Source organism: Papilio machaon, chromosome 21 (assembly GCF_912999745.1).
Source record: "Papilio machaon chromosome 21, ilPapMach1.1, whole genome shotgun sequence".
Lineage (NCBI taxonomy): Eukaryota > Metazoa > Arthropoda > Insecta > Lepidoptera > Papilionidae > Papilio > Papilio machaon.
Window position 1 is genome coordinate 1553969 of NC_060006.1, and position 17407 is coordinate 1571375.

General features: G+C 32.9%; 2 protein-coding genes across 5 annotated transcripts; both read left to right on the forward strand.

Moving 5' to 3' along the window:
- The first annotated feature begins 664 nt into the window (after nt 1-664).
- On the forward strand, nt 665-8477 carry LOC106709937 (vanin-like protein 2). 4 transcript variants are annotated; one of them, XM_045683046.1, is made up of 10 exons: nt 665-750; nt 1754-1870; nt 2190-2315; nt 3074-3243; nt 3572-3786; nt 4069-4155; nt 4319-4422; nt 4534-4725; nt 7705-7829; nt 8066-8477. In XM_045683046.1, exons 1-10 carry the CDS (start codon nt 676-678, stop codon nt 8454-8456), a joined length of 1602 nt encoding a protein of 533 aa, XP_045539002.1. In that variant the 5' UTR covers nt 665-675; the 3' UTR covers nt 8457-8477. The 4 variants fall into 4 exon arrangements, with proteins under 4 accessions (XP_045539002.1, XP_014357347.2, XP_045539003.1 ...); XM_014501861.2 differs by lacking the exons at nt 7705-7829; nt 8066-8477 and adding exons at nt 5858-5979; nt 6421-6861; XM_045683047.1 differs by lacking the exon at nt 665-750 and adding an exon at nt 1249-1464 and having other exon boundaries at nt 8066-8474.
- Nucleotides 8478-9465: 988 nt separating this feature from the next.
- Nucleotides 9466-15884, forward strand: LOC106709868 (L-asparaginase). The gene is made up of 10 exons (XM_045683204.1): nt 9466-9747; nt 10167-10286; nt 11048-11160; nt 11467-11556; nt 12950-12985; nt 13517-13641; nt 14112-14344; nt 14589-14749; nt 15571-15684; nt 15800-15884. Exons 1-10 carry the CDS (start codon nt 9675-9677, stop codon nt 15851-15853), a joined length of 1119 nt encoding a protein of 372 aa, XP_045539160.1. The 5' UTR covers nt 9466-9674; the 3' UTR covers nt 15854-15884.
- The last annotated feature ends 1523 nt before the right edge of the window (nt 15885-17407 follow it).

Sequence of the window (17407 nt, forward strand, 5' to 3'; positions counted from 1 at the left end):
AGTCGTCGCTCCGGTGAAGTCCCGTCTCCCTAGCACATACGTGCGACACTGTTTCCATTGTCCTAAAGTAAACATTGTAAAAATATTGTTGTAAAGCTCATGCTTTACAACAATATTTTTGCATCATTGCATAGTAACCGACCTCGAACATGGGCTTAGTCTTTACGAAAATTTCTAATTTCCTAAACTGCCAATAACATTATTAAAATTTTAGTTTATGCCCCTTTCTACGTTTGCAATTTTAGTTGCAAAATCGCAGCTACTTTTCTCACGACGAACTCGACAAACAGGCAACAAGCGACTGGCTTTGGCGAGGAAAGAACAAAATATCAACTACCCTTGCTTGTGTACGAACTTCTGACATTGTATTGCGCAAATCCTCCTAAGGGCCAAGTCGACAGTAAAATGTTTCGGGAACACTTTAATCTGCGTCTTATATTTACTAAGAGCGACTCAAGATGATTTTCTCAAAAATAACATCGACCCTCTCAATATATTGGACTGAAAATAGTATATAACGAACTTTATATATGTTTTAATGAGCATTAATTCGTAAGCGTGTAAACGAGAATATTGATAAGAAATAAATCTGCAGATATCTTGATTATGTGTGAGTTATATATAAAGTACTTCATGTAACCTTTAATCATTAGTTATCATAGTGAATCTCGCAGCATGTTTCGTTCAAACGTAATCGTGTCTCCTTTGTTATTATTTTTTATACCGTGTCTATTTGGGATTTCTTTGCAGGTCTGTGTACTTTGTTTTTTTAATCCATCGAAATCCATAAATAAAATATATCTTCATTTACCGTGTGTTTCAGAGACCAAAATCCCTGTCTAAACTTTTTTTATTACTGTTTTGCCAAAGATTTTTTATTTTTATTTTTATAGGTACTTTGGTTCTTATGAAGGTATCAGTCCCATAATAAACTGCTTGGAAAATAATTGCAATTAAAAGTACAAGAAAATAACAACAAAAAATACAAATAACAATAGTAACAAGACAAAGTATTTACAATTTAGCCAAAGATAATGACAGGGATGACGATATCTTTTGTTAAAAAAATCCTAAAACATATTGTTGTCACTTTTTTCTTCATACAGAGTAAGCGAGATGATAATATGTTTTTTACGTTTCAAAAGTAACGTACCGTAGAATTTATAAAATACCGCGCACTGAGTTCAATGGATACTGCGAAGGTTGATTTATATTTATGTTATATGTTTTCCTGGCATCAGACAACATGGTCAGAACACAGACAGTTCTAAACGGGAGTCCGTGCGGTAAATACTTGTACATAAACATGTCTAGATAACAACAAGCAAATTTAAACTCTATGTGATTCCAACTTTAATATAAAATTAGTTCTTAAAACTTCATGCAATTGAGTATATTTTCCCCTGAACAATGCGATTGTTTATATCAAGTTTGTTTCTTTGTCTCGTCTTTTATTCGGAACAGGTAAATAAACTACAATATTTATAATGCTCTTTTACTATTTTTTTATTTCATTTAATTTAACAATTTATTCTTCATTAACAGTGTTATATTCCAAACATTATTTGAGGTTATAAATATTTTATTAAAATGACCTATGAACTGTTCTGTTTTTTAATTCAGCAAATTATTTTCCATAACCTAGTGGTTAGATGACTTACTTTTTAAGCAAAGTCCACGGGCTTTTCTTTTGGGAGCACAGTATGAATTATAAAATGTTTTTCTTTGTTTATGTTTCTGTTTTTGTTTTCAGAAATCGACGCCGCAAGATGACAGCTACATAGCAGCTGTGGTGGAGTACGAAGTCAACACCAATGTCTCCACCAACGTACAGAACTATATTAATTTGATAAAAGAGGCCGCGGAAAAGGTGATTAGAATATTAAACTATTTATTGATATATTTATAAATACAAATAAATTATCTGTGGATAATTCATAAAGTAAAATGTTAGAGATAGTTGGAGTCTTCTTCCGTGAATCGGCTTAAAGATATCGTCCTCATACTGTGCAGTCTTGCAAGATCATTAAAATGTTATGTTTATTAAAAGGTATATTAGTAAGTCGTCGTCGACTTGCAATTGTAGCTAGCTACCTATAATATATGTCGCTATGGCAACTTACGGTAAGGGCACAGGACACAACATTCATTATACATATTAAAACAACATGATTGTTTATTGCTTTCAGAATGCAGATATAATAGTTTTTCCAGAGATGACCCTCACTAGAGGACAACGCCGTATTCTGATTCCTTTTCACGGAATCCTCAAGACATATCCCATACCAGCTCTGAACCCCGACTTATATGACGAAGTGAGTATTACGAAGCAATATTACGTGCTGTTTACAATGTCAGTCTATTTGGCACGGTGTATATATTCCGCAAAATGAATAGAGTATTATTTACTTCTGCAAATAGACACAACAATGTTGTACTACATAGCCAATATAGAAATTGAAATAGATAAACAAACTTGAGTATCATTGAGGTGAATACCTAGTTTATATGAAAGTTATGATTTTATAACAAAAAATAAATAAGTCAAAATATAATAAAGGCAAAATACAAAAAAAAGGCATGGACAAGAAATTCTTACGGCCGTCTTCACAACACCAAACGAAAAAACAATTCTTACAGTGGAAACATAGAATTCCATTTCTGTGGCACTTTTATTAATAACTAGCTTTTGCCCGCGACTCCGTCCGCGCGGAATAAAAAATAGAAAACAGGGTAAAAATTATCCTATGTCCGTTTCCTAGTTCTAAGCTACCTGCCCACCAATTTTCAGTCAAATAGATTCAGCCGTTCTTGAGTTATAAATAGTGTAACTAACACGATTTTCTTTTATATATATATATATATATATATATATATATATATATATAAAGATGCCGTACTCTTTATTCTCCTACACAAAACAGAGACAATATGTATTAATTTTTTTACATTATTGTTACTAGCGCTTAATCACAATCATACCTGATGTTAAGGACGATGCGAACGCTATAGCTTAGTGAATGCATACAAGAGTTACTACAGTCGAAACTAAACTAATAATAATTTATTACAGATTCTAGTATCCATGTCTGCAACAGCTCGTGAGCACCAAATCTACGTGGTGATCAATGTACAAGAGGTGATGGATTGCAACGATGCACCCGATGAGTACTGTCCCGAAAAGAAGGAGTACTTGTTTAACACTAACGTTGTGTTTGATAGAAACGGCGCTGTTATTGATCGGTTAGTTCTTATTTTGTATTGAGTGTTCTGCAGTAGCTTTTATAGTACGCTACATTGCCGATATCGTTCTTCCCTGAACTTCATTTATTACCTACTACTTATGAAAATTCTTCCTTCTTTTAATAAATTGGATAGAACATCCGTCATTAATTGACCTAATAGACGTTTGAATTTCAGACATAATTCAGATACGTGATTGTCTGATTTCTCTTTTTGGTCTTTTTTTTTCATTAAAGCTGCATTGAAAGAATGATTTATTACAGAATTCATTATTAGAATTTAAAATCCTATCAGATTTCATTAACATTTTATTTACTTCATGTTTCAGTTACCGTAAAATCAATTTGTTCGGCGAGTTCACTCGTACTCCAGCTTTGAAGCCGGAGCTGGGCGTCTTCAGTACCGACTTCGGGGTGAGGTTCGGCCACTACATCTGCTTTGACCTTATGTTCCAAGTGCCAGCTGTTCAAGTCGTCCAGAAATATAATATCACTGACGTGATATTTACTACCATGTGGTTCTCTGAGATGCCGTATTTGACTGGTAAGTGTTGCAAGTTTCTAAATACTTACTTATTGTTTTAATACGTTAAAAATATTCTACGTTGAATTTTTTCAATAGAAAGTCCGCTATTTTTACTTAATTTATTTTTTATTTTCTGTTATCGTTATAGGTATTTATCTTATCGTTAGATTTCAGCTTAAAAAGCGAGAGATTTAATTTTGAGATCTAAATTTGATAAATATCGTAAACCTTTGCTAGGGTAACGACAAAAATTTCTTTCCTTGTGTCTTGCCTTTCGTTTACAATAGTTTTAAATTGCAGCTGTGGAAATTCAGGAGGCGTACACGTACGCTATGAACGTCAACTTCTTAGCTGCGGGCGCCAACAACGTGAGAGTGGGAAGTGCTGGTGAGTTATATATTATAACTACAAAACCCATTCTTTTTCTTAAACATGCAGAAGAACTGAAATTTTTTGGCCAGTGCTATAAATTTTTTCTTTTTTATTTAAGAAACGAGTTCTTATTTAAAATTTTTGGAGATATGGAACTGATTAACGCTTTTGTTTACAGGCTCCGGTATATACTCAGGCAAAGCTGGTTCCCTTATTAGTATAATGCCAGGCGTGCCCACCACTAGGCTTCTAGTAGCAAAAGTACCTAAAGTGCCGGGAGAGGTAAACTACTGAGTAATTAGTTTATTTGCGTCAAATGGTCACAAATTTAATTGCTAAGTGCATAAGGTACTGGAAGGAAAGTCTTGAATTACATATTTTTCATGTGTTTAGATCAAGGAGGACTACCCAGGCCCTATAAGAGACGACCCTAAGGCCTTGGACAGCTTGGTGCTGATCAGCGACCCCTCGCTGCCGTCACATACCAGTCGCCCCCTGGTCAGCGGCAGCCAGGAGTTCACGCTCACCACCAATGAGGTCTCCTGCAAGTTCACCGTCAAATTGCAACTTAAGGATGGTGAACAGGTAAGGATGCTTTGCTAAATGCAGTATATTTAAAATAATGTTGTTACTTGTTATTTATCTATTAATTTATTTAGTTAACTATTATGTTGTTCTAATTCAAGATCTTTGTATACGGTGTAATTAACCTTTTGTATATTTAGCTTTTAATTGAGTTCTAAAAGGCACTAGCTAGTTTATTGGAAGTTTTGCAAATCGTGAATTATGCGCGTATTTTTGGTGATGTTTATGTAAATAGATATTGTACGTGTGTATAACGGTAGAAATGGGGTTTATTTTGGGTGTTTAGTTCGATCAGCCTACCTAACCTCAATCTGCTTAACAGGAAATACCCTTTATTTAGTTTTTCACCACTGATTGCGTATGATGTACTGCGCATCTAATAACAAAAAGCGATATAAAAATTAATTTAGTGAAGCTTAGTGATTGCTTTTAAATAGTTTTAGTGCATGAGTGCATGCAATAACCATTTCAAAGGTAAGTAACACAATAACACAAACTAATTTATCGATCATTAAGCCTTTACCATCGAAATTGCTTATGTTGTAACTGAAACACCACAAAATGGGAGACCATATGCTTTTATTTTTTTATTATGCCTCAATCAATCATCCATTCGATTAAACTGAAGAAATACCAGGATTACATAGAATACGCCTGTATTCCTATGTCTAATCCATGCAACGTCTTTCATCATCATCTCCTTGACCTTGTCCCACTTACGTAGGGTCGGTGCATCAGGTCTTCGTCCTCTAAATCAATCTGTCTGCCGTCATCGCCATTGTCACCCCCTTCTTGATCATGACACCTTTCACGCAATCCATCCATCTCTTCCTAGGCCTACCTCTACCCCTCCACACTCATACTTAACGTTCTCGTCGTCGTTCTGCAACGTCTTTCTCTCTCTATTTCATTTTATTCCTTCACAAAAATGTTGGTAACCTTTTTCTTTTATAATTAGCTATGGTCACTTACGATCATAAGCGATCATAATTTGCCCATCATTTAAAAACGTAAATGCTAAATAAATATTTGAGGAATATCTCGTCATTTTATCTTTACCATTTTTCCTGTTAACATAATACGTTTTTAGAATTTTGATAAGAGTTATTGAATTTATTCTTTTCATTTCCAGGGTCCACGTTACATGGCACTAGCTAAGGACGGTATTAATACGTATTCTCGGAAGGATCTCGGCGTAGCGACTTGCGCGGTGGTCGCATGTAAAAACGACTCAATAAAAAGCTGCCCGTACAGGTGACAATTAACATTATTATGTCATCTTTTTTTTTATTATATTTTTGTACTGTTATTTTAGCAATTGAATCTTAGGATTATTAACAAAAAGATCAGTGAGCCTAGCATGAATATTTGTGATCCACGCCATCTTATCAAACTAACCATAACAAAATGTTGTAATTTTTAAAGCGCCTGTAATCCGTATCTAGCGTAAACTACACCTAAAACTTTTATAATTTCGATATAATTCACAATGTCGATACGAAGACGATTGTCGAAAATATTCATACTAGACCCACTGTTAAAGATCGTAAAGAATAATTTATTATTTTTGAGAATTCTTTTCGATGTCAGTAATAAATAAAATATTATAAATCAAAAACAACTACCGACAAAAATTAAATTAATAATCTCAAATTCTTTGGTTAATATAAATAAATGTTTAATTGAATATTTCAGATTCGATATGACACAAGACAATGTGGTGATAGAAGATTTAGTGATAGAGATGACGTCACGTGTCCATCATTACAATACGTCACTAGAATGTGACGACATCGTTTACTTTCCAGTCTCTTTCACAAACAACAAATTCCCCGTCAGACCAAAGAATTTTACATTTCTAGAAAGTTCTAAGATATCTTCTAACAAAGTTTTATCGTCTTGTGAGAATAATTTAAGCAAAGATTTCAATGGACATAAAGAACATATAATTTATAAATTAAATGCACCACAAACTGACTTAGTATCATTTGGTGTTTGGGGTCGTGTTTATAACAGAGATGTTGATCATAACAAGAAACCTACAGATGATGATTTGAAAAATTACTTGGAGATTGAAGATTGGATTTATAAGAAGGAAAAGAAAGAAAATACAATCTGAAAGATTAGACTGAAGTTTGTTATAAGGATCGTTTTATATTATCTGAGATAAATATTTTTCACATGAAATTGTTCGAAATATAAATGTCATTAAAATAATAAAATCTTTCTTTTTTTACTTTAACTAAATAACTTTAAGTAATAATAATATTTTAAAGTAATTTATTATGCTTTCCATCACGTTCGGATTTTGGAATATCAATTTTAAATAATAACCGTGCAAATTGAATTTGTTTATAGTCCAGTCCATACATTAACTTAAGACGTTTAAAACGCATCAAGGTTTTATTTGCATTGTTAACTGCGCAATAAAATAATCTGCATTCATTTATTTTATTTTATTTGTAACCGAGATAACTATTAGATACTTTTTATTACCTAGACACTACTCCTAGAGTCTATAATATTTTTCGAACAAAATTTGGAGACAAACAACAATTGTTTAATGCATAAAAAACAATGAAATAATAGGAAACGTCGGTGTCACAAATTTTGTAAGGGTCTACAAAACTACTAAATATCTATACTTACTAATGTTATAAATGCGACAGTAAAACTGTCTATCTGTCTCGCTTTTGCGCCAAAACTACTAAAGATTTGATTGTTTATTTGTTTGCATTGAATAGGCTCCGAAACTACTAAACTGATTTAAAAATTCTGTCACTGTTGGGTAGCTACACTATCCCCGGGTGACATAGGTTGTATTTATTACTAGATTTTTTTTAATTCGGCGCGGATAAATTCGCTGGCAACTGCCAGTTTTACGACCGTGAAAGAGTATGAGGTAGTCCATTATCAGACTTAGGAGTACTATACATTTTGATGAATATTTCTTACTAATTAAACGTAAATAATGTTTAGTTCTACAGATACAGAGCAGCGGCGTTTTCTGGAGTACGCAGCTTCTCTGGCATGGCAACAGGCGGGAACAGAATCTGTTCAGTGGTAGCTTGTATCGGTGATACCATGGACACGTGTGGCAAGAGGTAGGCCACAACAATTCAATTTGCTCTCTAATACGATATCGATGTCCAAGAAAAAGGCATTAAGCCGTTAAGTTGAGAAGTACTGCTTATAAAACCATTATATGTCTGTCCTCCTAAGTCTCCATAGTATGTTGACCGCCATGTTTAAAATTCAAATGGAATATTCAATGATTACTTGATTTTTGCGACATTTACCTTATCTTACTTAGTATCGCAAACAACATTTTTAATTACAGATTCTCAAGTTACCAAGAAAACACAACTGGCATATTTGAAGAGTTGAGTATAACAGCAATAATGCCAACTCCTCAAAGGGTGAAAGAACTAGACGCGGACGATTCAGTTTTCTACCCCGTTTCACTAGATGTCGCTATAAACCCATTGAAACCGGAGTACTATACATACGAAAAGAAACTCTCTGGTGGTGGACTTAAGACACATTATAGTTTAAAATTGAATAACTTTACACGGGATTTGTATAGTTTCGCGGTTTGGGGCAGGGTTTTTGCTGACGACGGCAAAGAAGCGACTCCTCCATTGACAAGTGGTGATAATTCTTTCTCAATTAGAATACCAGCATTATGTTTATTACTAATTTCTTGTTTCTTTACGACATTATTGTATTAATAGACAAGATTTATTTGGAGATAGGTTTCTTTAACTACTAGTTTAATGTAACTTTGATCGCATTTTGTAACATTAGTTGAATTAAATACAAAGTTTAAAGAAATATGTAGTATTTAGTTGTTATTTTTCCTAATTACATATTTTTTTTATTTACAAGAAAATATGGTCGTGAAGGTAGGAGCATTACGGGACTTTACCGATCTTCACAAGTCCCTCCACGATCGCTGTGTCTCTTTTCCGTAGGGTCATTTGAGTGTTCAACATACACGATGTATTTGTGTTGCTGATAATAAAAAAAATATTTTTTTAATATTCCTGTCTGTCTGTGTCCTTTGCGCGGCCGCGTTTGTTCCGGGTTATCTTTGAAACGGCTGGACCGTTTTTGATGGGACTAGACGGGAAGGTATAGCTGATGCAAGCTATAGGCTTCTTTTATTAAATTCTAAAGAAGTCATGGGCGACTTCTAGTGGGTAATATTATTAAATTTTTCGTTCTATTACATAGTAAATAGCTATATTTATAATAATAGTTATTTATTATTACCAAACGCTTGATCTTGGTATTAAAAATATTATGTAATATATAGGCCTTTGCCTATCATATCGTATAGTAAATAAACGGCTGAGCTCTGCATAACCTTTTTTATCATAACAAGATAACCTATCTATTATGTTATACGCTATCAATATATAGGCAGGTTTGTGATACAGTCACTTTCGAGCCACTGACGAAATATATTACAAAAACACCATCATCTCTCAATTTTTTTTAAATATAGATAATGGTTTTTTTTTACAATATAAACCTACGGTTAGAGGAAAAGGCAAGATGCACTGGAATCATTATTGTAGACATATACCTAATGAGTAGCTAAACACTTAACAATTCAAGGTCGATTCATGAGATGACCAGTTTTCCGTCAGTTTTCCTTACTTTGCGCACACTATCGAGATCAAGTAGCTAATGTGTATATAAGAAAATGAATATCTGAATGTTAAAAATAATTATGTTTTTGTACATGTGTAGCTACAGTGAAAATCCATCCAAATGATGACCCCTAACAGATAATAGATCGTTGTCGTTTTGTCATACATTATCTCTATAGAACAAACCGTTTCTGTTCGAACTAGTCGACTCGTTATCCTCGTGTGATGAGACGTGTTCGTGTAACTTGGCTGTATAAAACTTTTGCTTTTTTAAACAATTAAAAAAACAATATGGCCGCCCCTAGACGTGTGCTTGTCATCTACACTGGCGGGACTTTTGGAATGTTAAAAAATGAAAAAGGAGGTAAATAATAATATTATAATTTTGTTAATATTTCTTTGGAATATTTTCTGAATATATTAGTAATAATTTTTGTAATTACACTAAGAAATAATACAGTAAAAGCCGATAGTAAACAACAATTTTGTATTTAATGTTAAGATAAATAACCAGTGGCAATAAAGAGTTTTTAGAAGAAAAAATTTATAGTTAAAATTTATTTTATACCAAGATTATTCATAGTCTCTGTCTACCCATCTGAGTATAGATCGTTATATTCAAATCTGTAAATAAATAAATAATACGACCAAACTGACGAGAAAAGTTAACATAAGAATCTACAACCATTGCATTGCCACAGGATTACCCTAAAAGAAATATTATCTAAGTATTTATCATCATCAAAGAATTAAATAAATTTAATAAAAAATGTATATTTCTAGTGCTGGTGCCACAGAAGAACATAGAAAAAGTTATAAGAGGATTACCGCAGCTTCACGACAATGAATATTGGAAGAAACATTTAGCTAACACTGAAATGAAAGAATATTTAGCAATTCCAGGTAATTCTATTAAGTATTTATGTATATTTCTATTGTGATGAAATTGCGAAGAAATCCAGAGATGTGTGTAAAGTTAATCAACCCGTACTGGCTAAAATTGACTAAGACCTTTCACCCCTAATCTAGAGCAGGCTTCGAGCCATTCATTGGGGACGAGAGAAATTAAAGCTGACATATTCATTGAAGTAATTATAAATTATATAGACTACAACACGTCTAGAAATTATTATCTGGGTATGATAATGATAATAATTTTTATGAGCATCATAAAAGTAAATCTCTTATTTAAAATATTTCCTGGTTCAAATTACATAAATACGCAATTATTATGATTGTTAATTTTGTCTTGTTATTGTTTCTAGATATAAATAGTTAAATAATCTTTGTAAATATTAGTGTATGTTTATTATCAGTTGTGCAAAAACCGTTAAACCAATTTAAAAGTATAACAAAAAAAACCATTCCGCGAAATTCAACTGCCGTAACATGTATATTAAAACGTACTATTGTCTCTGGTTTTTTTAAAGAAAAAAAAAATACAGTCGAATTGATAACCTCCTTCTTTTTGAAGTCGGCTAATAATGCCCCATTTACATTATTCCAGTCCAGATCGAACCAGCGCTAGACTGGAACAATGTAAACCGGGCATTTCGACGGTGGAAACTCACAGCTTGAATTTCTTGTCATGGTATCACATGCTTGCAGCAGTTTGTTTTTAACGAATTACAAACACACAGACTTTGATACTATTTTATTTGCAGATGGTAAAGACACTGAACAGAAAATATTTTATAAAATTCATGAATACGATGAATTGAAAGACTCATCAGATTTCACCATCGACGACTGGTTGAAAATGGTCAGAGATATAAAAGTGAGTTATTAAATTTCTTTAACATAAACGTAATTATTATTATTATTTTCAGTAATATATGGATTAAATAATTAAAAAATTCTGTTAATTATAATTTAAAATACTAAAAAACTCTTTAACCAAAAACCTGTACACATATGACACTCCAAAGATGAACACAAATTTGACAACACTTCACTAGTCAAAATCGATTCATTGGCTACACAGGTGTTACAATTAAATCATTAATACAATCCGTCAGATATACAAGCGAAAAGCATAATACTTCCGAGTCAGTAGGATAATTAAGCTATACTAAAATTTCAGAGATTCTATCACGAGTACGACGGTTTCGTGGTACTTCACGGCACTGACACGACGGCATATGGCGCGTCCGTACTGTCCTTCATGTTGGAGGTCAGGGTCCGCCAACTTCGAACGAAAAACAAGAAACTTCACACAGAGACAATTTTGTTGTTGTGTTAACTGGGTTCCATAATATGAACGAGATAGAGCATATATCTATGCCGTTTTCGCTCGCGATAGTCCAAGCTATACTTGCCATATAAAAAAAATATTTCATCCTTTTATTATTATAATTAAGTATTTATAATTAAAAATAAGAAAACATGATTTAAAAAAAATCCTATTATTAATTGTCTTATTTCTTACATTTGTATTTATAAATCAAGATATACGATCACTTGTTATCTTATATCTACATCGCAAAAAAATGTAGTAATGGCAATTTTAAATCATAACCGTTAAAAAAATAAGTTTTCAAATTTGTTTCAAAACGTGTTCTCGTATGGTTCCGAAATCTTTGATATTGCATTGTATTTTTGAACTAATAACGCGAGTGTTTAAGTTTTGAGATATTGACTCTGATAAGTGAAATATTGAAATATTAATAATCTAGAGGCATTTTTGATAGCCGGCGATAGCCAAATAGAACAGACGTCAGATGACATAGAATGGCAATTTGATCCACATCAAGATCAATTTGAAGATATTATTGGTGAAGCAGTTCATACCATTGATAGTGGTACGTCAGAGGCCCAGGCTTGTGCATATGTGTGTGGATTTATGGTCAAAAAACGAAATATAAATTGTAATAATTGTAAGGAATTGTTTTTATCATCAGACCATAAATCCATACACATTTTTACACAATTTAAAGATTATGCTGAAAGCTTAAATTACGCCAGTAAAAAATTTATTCAATGTGTGGAGATAAGTGCTTCAATAATTAATAATGAACTTGAATCAAATGGATACAAAAATTATATAGTTAAAAATTTAAAATCCATCCTTACATGCATGGTGGATTTCAGCTTTTTACTTAATTGTATTTGACATTATAATGAAAATTGTGATTTCATAATAAAATCAATAATTTTTATATCTTTAAAGCGATTCTTAATTAAAAAAAATCGGGAACTAAATTTAATTAAATAAATGATGTTGAATTACTCTGTTTCATTTCATTATTCCTTAACCTAATTTAAGTTAATAACTTTTACTAACACAATATATTGGAAATAATGATTATTTCATTTTAAAATTATTCTTTCTTTAAAAAAATCTTACATTTGCCAAATTATCAAAATAATCATAATTTCCAATATAAATTTTTAACTATAAATAAATTAAAATACTAAACGTATATTCAAAATTCCCGCGTTTTATTTTTTCATATGGGCGACCATTATGGCGCTAGTAGTATAAGCGTATAGACCAAAGTTATAATACTATAGTATGTAACATGTCATTCTTCTCTCTATAGAGAGTATTATATTCTTTGTTGGAGGTCGTCGGGAAGACTGTCGTGCTTACCGGTGCTCAGGTAAATAAATAAAATCTTCTAAGTAGCTTGAAAGCTGTTTATACAAGCAAAAGATCTACTCGCCTGCACATTTGCAGGCGCGGATTCTTCATTAGGAATGAATCATAAGAGAGAACTAATACAACTACTAGCTGTCGCCTGCGACTCAATTCGCGCGTAATTAAAAAAAACTTAATAAGTAGCATATGTTTTCTTCCAGACGTAGAATCTGTACCAATTCATCAAGATCCGTTACGGAAATACCTTCTAAAACATCCATCCATCTAAACTGAAGGCGGATGCGTAGCTAAATTTTTGGTGAAAGCGATAGAAGTGGATACAAAAGATACTCCCATATTCCCATTCCCATAGACGTCGTATAAATTAGTTGATCCTCTGCTCGTTTGCCTACATCTCTTATACAAAAACATGAGAAGGGCTTACACCTCATCCAAAACGAAAAATTACAAACATGTACTTCACTTTTTCTCTTCACTTCTTCAACGGTGCAACTATTTCTGTAGTTGTTTTAAACATTGCTATTGTGTTCAGGTGCCGATATTTCAGCCGCGCAGTGACGGCAACAACAACTTCCTATGTGCAGTGCTCATTGCAGCTACGCAATACATACCAGAAGTCACAGTGTTCTTTGGAGCGAAACTCTTCAGAGGATGCAGGTAATGTGCTAATTTAAATAACTTAATTAGTAGGCGATGTATTTGTCCAGACTATGTTCTAAATTAATGTCAAATTTCAGCGAGATCTGTTGCGTCCTTCTGGAGATACATAGTAACAAACATTTATCCAAACATTCGCATTTATAATGTGTGTGCATTCATAAAGTTTGCTTACAAAAGACGATGCGAAATGATATGGTTCAAATTACATTCCATTGTTCGTTCTTGTGGAACTTCTGTTTGTGCACATTTCAAGTTTATATGTTTACAAAATAATCGTCTGTGAAAATGTAGCATTATTCGTAATATTTTTGAAGTTTTAACTATTTTTAGATATATTTAATGAAAATCACATATAACGAAGGTTATATGTGATATTCATTATATTATATATTCATATTCAAATAAGCATAATTATTAATTTATTACTTCAACAAATTATTACTATAAAACGACTACAACGATTTCAGAGTAAAAAAAGTTTCGAATACTCGCATTTACGCGTTCGATTCTCCAAACTTTCCGCCCTTACTGGAGGCGAAGACTACCTTAGATATTGATCCTCGCATGCTGATCCATCCGCGAGGGTCCGTGCCTGACGTGTGCAGGATTCACGACAAACTGTCCACCAAAGTCTACGTACTCAAAGTCGCACCAACAATTACTCCAGAACTTATAAGAGCTGTTTTTAACGGCATGGAGGGTATGTTTATGCATCATATTTTTGTCCCACTCTATGAGATGTCTTACCAGGTTATCTTCCTGCAGGATTGATCTCTTTTTCATTCCAGTCGTTACTTCCTGCACATTCATGATTAAATCTCTATTTGTTAGTGTGTTTTGTGAACACCAAAGAAAGTTTCTGTCTTAATATTTTGTTGTTTGTATTTAACGAAAGAGTTTGGATTTAAATTAATTTCTTATCGAATAAATATCGTAAATTCCAGGTGTTGTATTGGAGACATACGGCAATGGAAACATACCGATAAAACGTAAAGAAATCTACAAAGAAATCGAGCGCGCGGTAAAGAACAATGTGCTGGTTGTGAATGTGACTCAGTGCATCAACGGCACTGTGCTGGGGAAAGCTATCTATGAAACTGGATTGGTGAATGACTTATATCTGTTTTATATCTTAAACTGATCAAGTGAATAAGTAATACTTACGTGTAACATACTAGCTGTTACCCGCGACTTCGTCCCCGCGGAATTAACAAAACTTAACAAGTAGACTATGTTCTACATCTATGCTAAAGTTCATCAAGATCCTTTAAACCGTTCTGTTTTAACAAATATCCATCAATCTAAACTTCCGCATTACTTAAAATATTACTTATAATACTTAAAATACGTGAGATGTTTAAGGGGGGGGGGGGAGGAGGTCGAGTCAAATCTCACCTAATCTTACGTTGGAAGGAGGGGGGACTCGGCAAATATCACGTAATTTTTTTTTTTAATGAAGCAAAAAAAGTTATACTATTTTGGTCCATTTAGTCCAGATTTTACATGCTTAAGATTTAATCTTAAGCGTACTTGAAATTTCAAAAAAACACCTCACGTAATTTATGAACGCCCCTAAGATACATATTATTTGAAATAGTAATGCAAATGTCAAATATGTTCATATGTTTGCACATCCTTACTTCTATACTAATATTATAAAGTGGAAAGATTTGCTTGTTTGTTTGTATGCATTGAATAGGCTCTGAAACTACGGAATCGATTTGAACAATTCTTTCACAGTTGGGAAGCTACCCTTATATTTATTGCTAGAATATTTTTAATTCCGTAAAGACAAAGTCACTGGCATCTAATATAAGCTAAACCTTGTTAAAAATAAGAAAAAAGACTAAATAATAGAGGGTGGTACAACCTCGTACACAAATCTATTAATTAATGAAGTAAGAAGACCTTATGTTAATATTTCAGTTGCTGGTGGAGTGCGGCGTAGTGCCGGCATTCGACATGACGGCGGAGGCGGCGCTCGCCAAACTCTCCTACGTACTCACCAAAACTGAACTCAGTTATGCGGAAAAAGTTGAGGTAACTTCAAATTACCTACTACATTTCTTTTGGATTTTTTTAATTCATATTGATTCCTCTTTATTATTCGTCAACTTTCTGTTTTAAATTAATATATATATTTTTTTGTTTTCAGTTAATGAAGACGAATATACGAGGAGAGTTGTACAATCCTGCACATTCCACTTAACGATGTTTAAATTAGAATAAAATCTGTATTAGATTTCTTATAATTATCTTTTTCAGCTTAATGGCTCTTATATTTAAGAAATCGATGGTTATGCAAATATATTGCGATACGATTGAAAATAATTTTTGTTTCTTGAAACTAGAATCAACTCACCTGATGTCAAACGATCCGAGCTGTAATTTTCAAAAAGAAAATTCAAAAATAAATGTACACTAGAGCAGTGTTTCCCGAAGTGGGCGATAACGCCCCCTTGGGGGCGTTTGAAATCTAGGAGGGGGCGATAAGGGGCCCAAGAATGGGGGGCATTTAAATTAATTAAAGTAATGAAATTGTGGTTTTTAAATTTTAGGGCTGAATAAAAATTAGGGGGCTCTGAAATATGATTGATATTCAAAGGGTGCGGTGAAAGAAATAAGTTTGACAATAACTGCTCTAGAGTATAGAGTAGTGTTTACATTCTAAGATAGTTTTATAATCATACTAATATTATAAATGCGAATTCTTAGACGGATGGATATTTGTTTAAAGGTATCTCCGGAAGGGCTCAACGGATCTGGATGTTTGTCATACATGTAGAACATAGTCTGGAAGAACACATAGGCTACTTAATGAGATTTTTTTATTCCTCGCGGTAGAGTCGCGGGCAACAGCTAGTCTAACCTAACTTGAAATAAATTATAAAACAGATCAGGAAATTAACAATGTATACCAACTGCTTACCCGTTAACACAGAAGGCGTGGTTAACCAAATTAACTAATCATAATAAAATCGGTAAACTTTAGAATTTATATTGTTTTCTTTGAAGTACGTGATGAGATGTAACGAAGGAAAGTCAATAGCAATATTTCAAAGGGTGAACGCTGCGGTTTGATAAATTAAGGCGCGTTCGCTTCACATGTTTTCACTTGATTAAAAAGGAAAGGGGATATATGGTAATGATGTATTACACAATTCAATTCAAGGATATAAAATAGATATAGAACAATATAATTTAACAGCATTATAACGTTATAAGTTTGAATTAAATTTACATTTCAATTTAAAAAATCTATATATATAAAAGAAAGTCGTGTTAGTTACACCATATATAACTCAAGAACGGCTGAATGGATTTGACTGAAAATTGGTGGGCAGGTAGCTTAGAACCAGGAAACGGACATAGGATAATTTTTACCCCGTTTTCTATTTTATTTCCGCGCGGACGGAGTCGCGGGTAAAAGCTAGTAAATTATAAATAACAATAGAACAAAAATATTATGTTTATCTTCGTTGCTTCGATTAATATTAATAAAATTATGAAGCAGTCAGATATCTACGGAACTTTTAAGTCGTGAAACTGCCAAAACTTTTCGACGTTTCCAAACATGAACTTTATTGATAATCGATAATTTTAAGACATCAAAATCCTTGTATAAAACATATTGTTACCTCTGTTCTGTCTAAGTATATGAGAGGGATGACGATATGTTTTATATAGGGATTTTGGTCTCACATGCCAATGATTAAAAAAGTATTTAAACTATTTGCTTTAATGTGTTAGATCACGAGTCTAT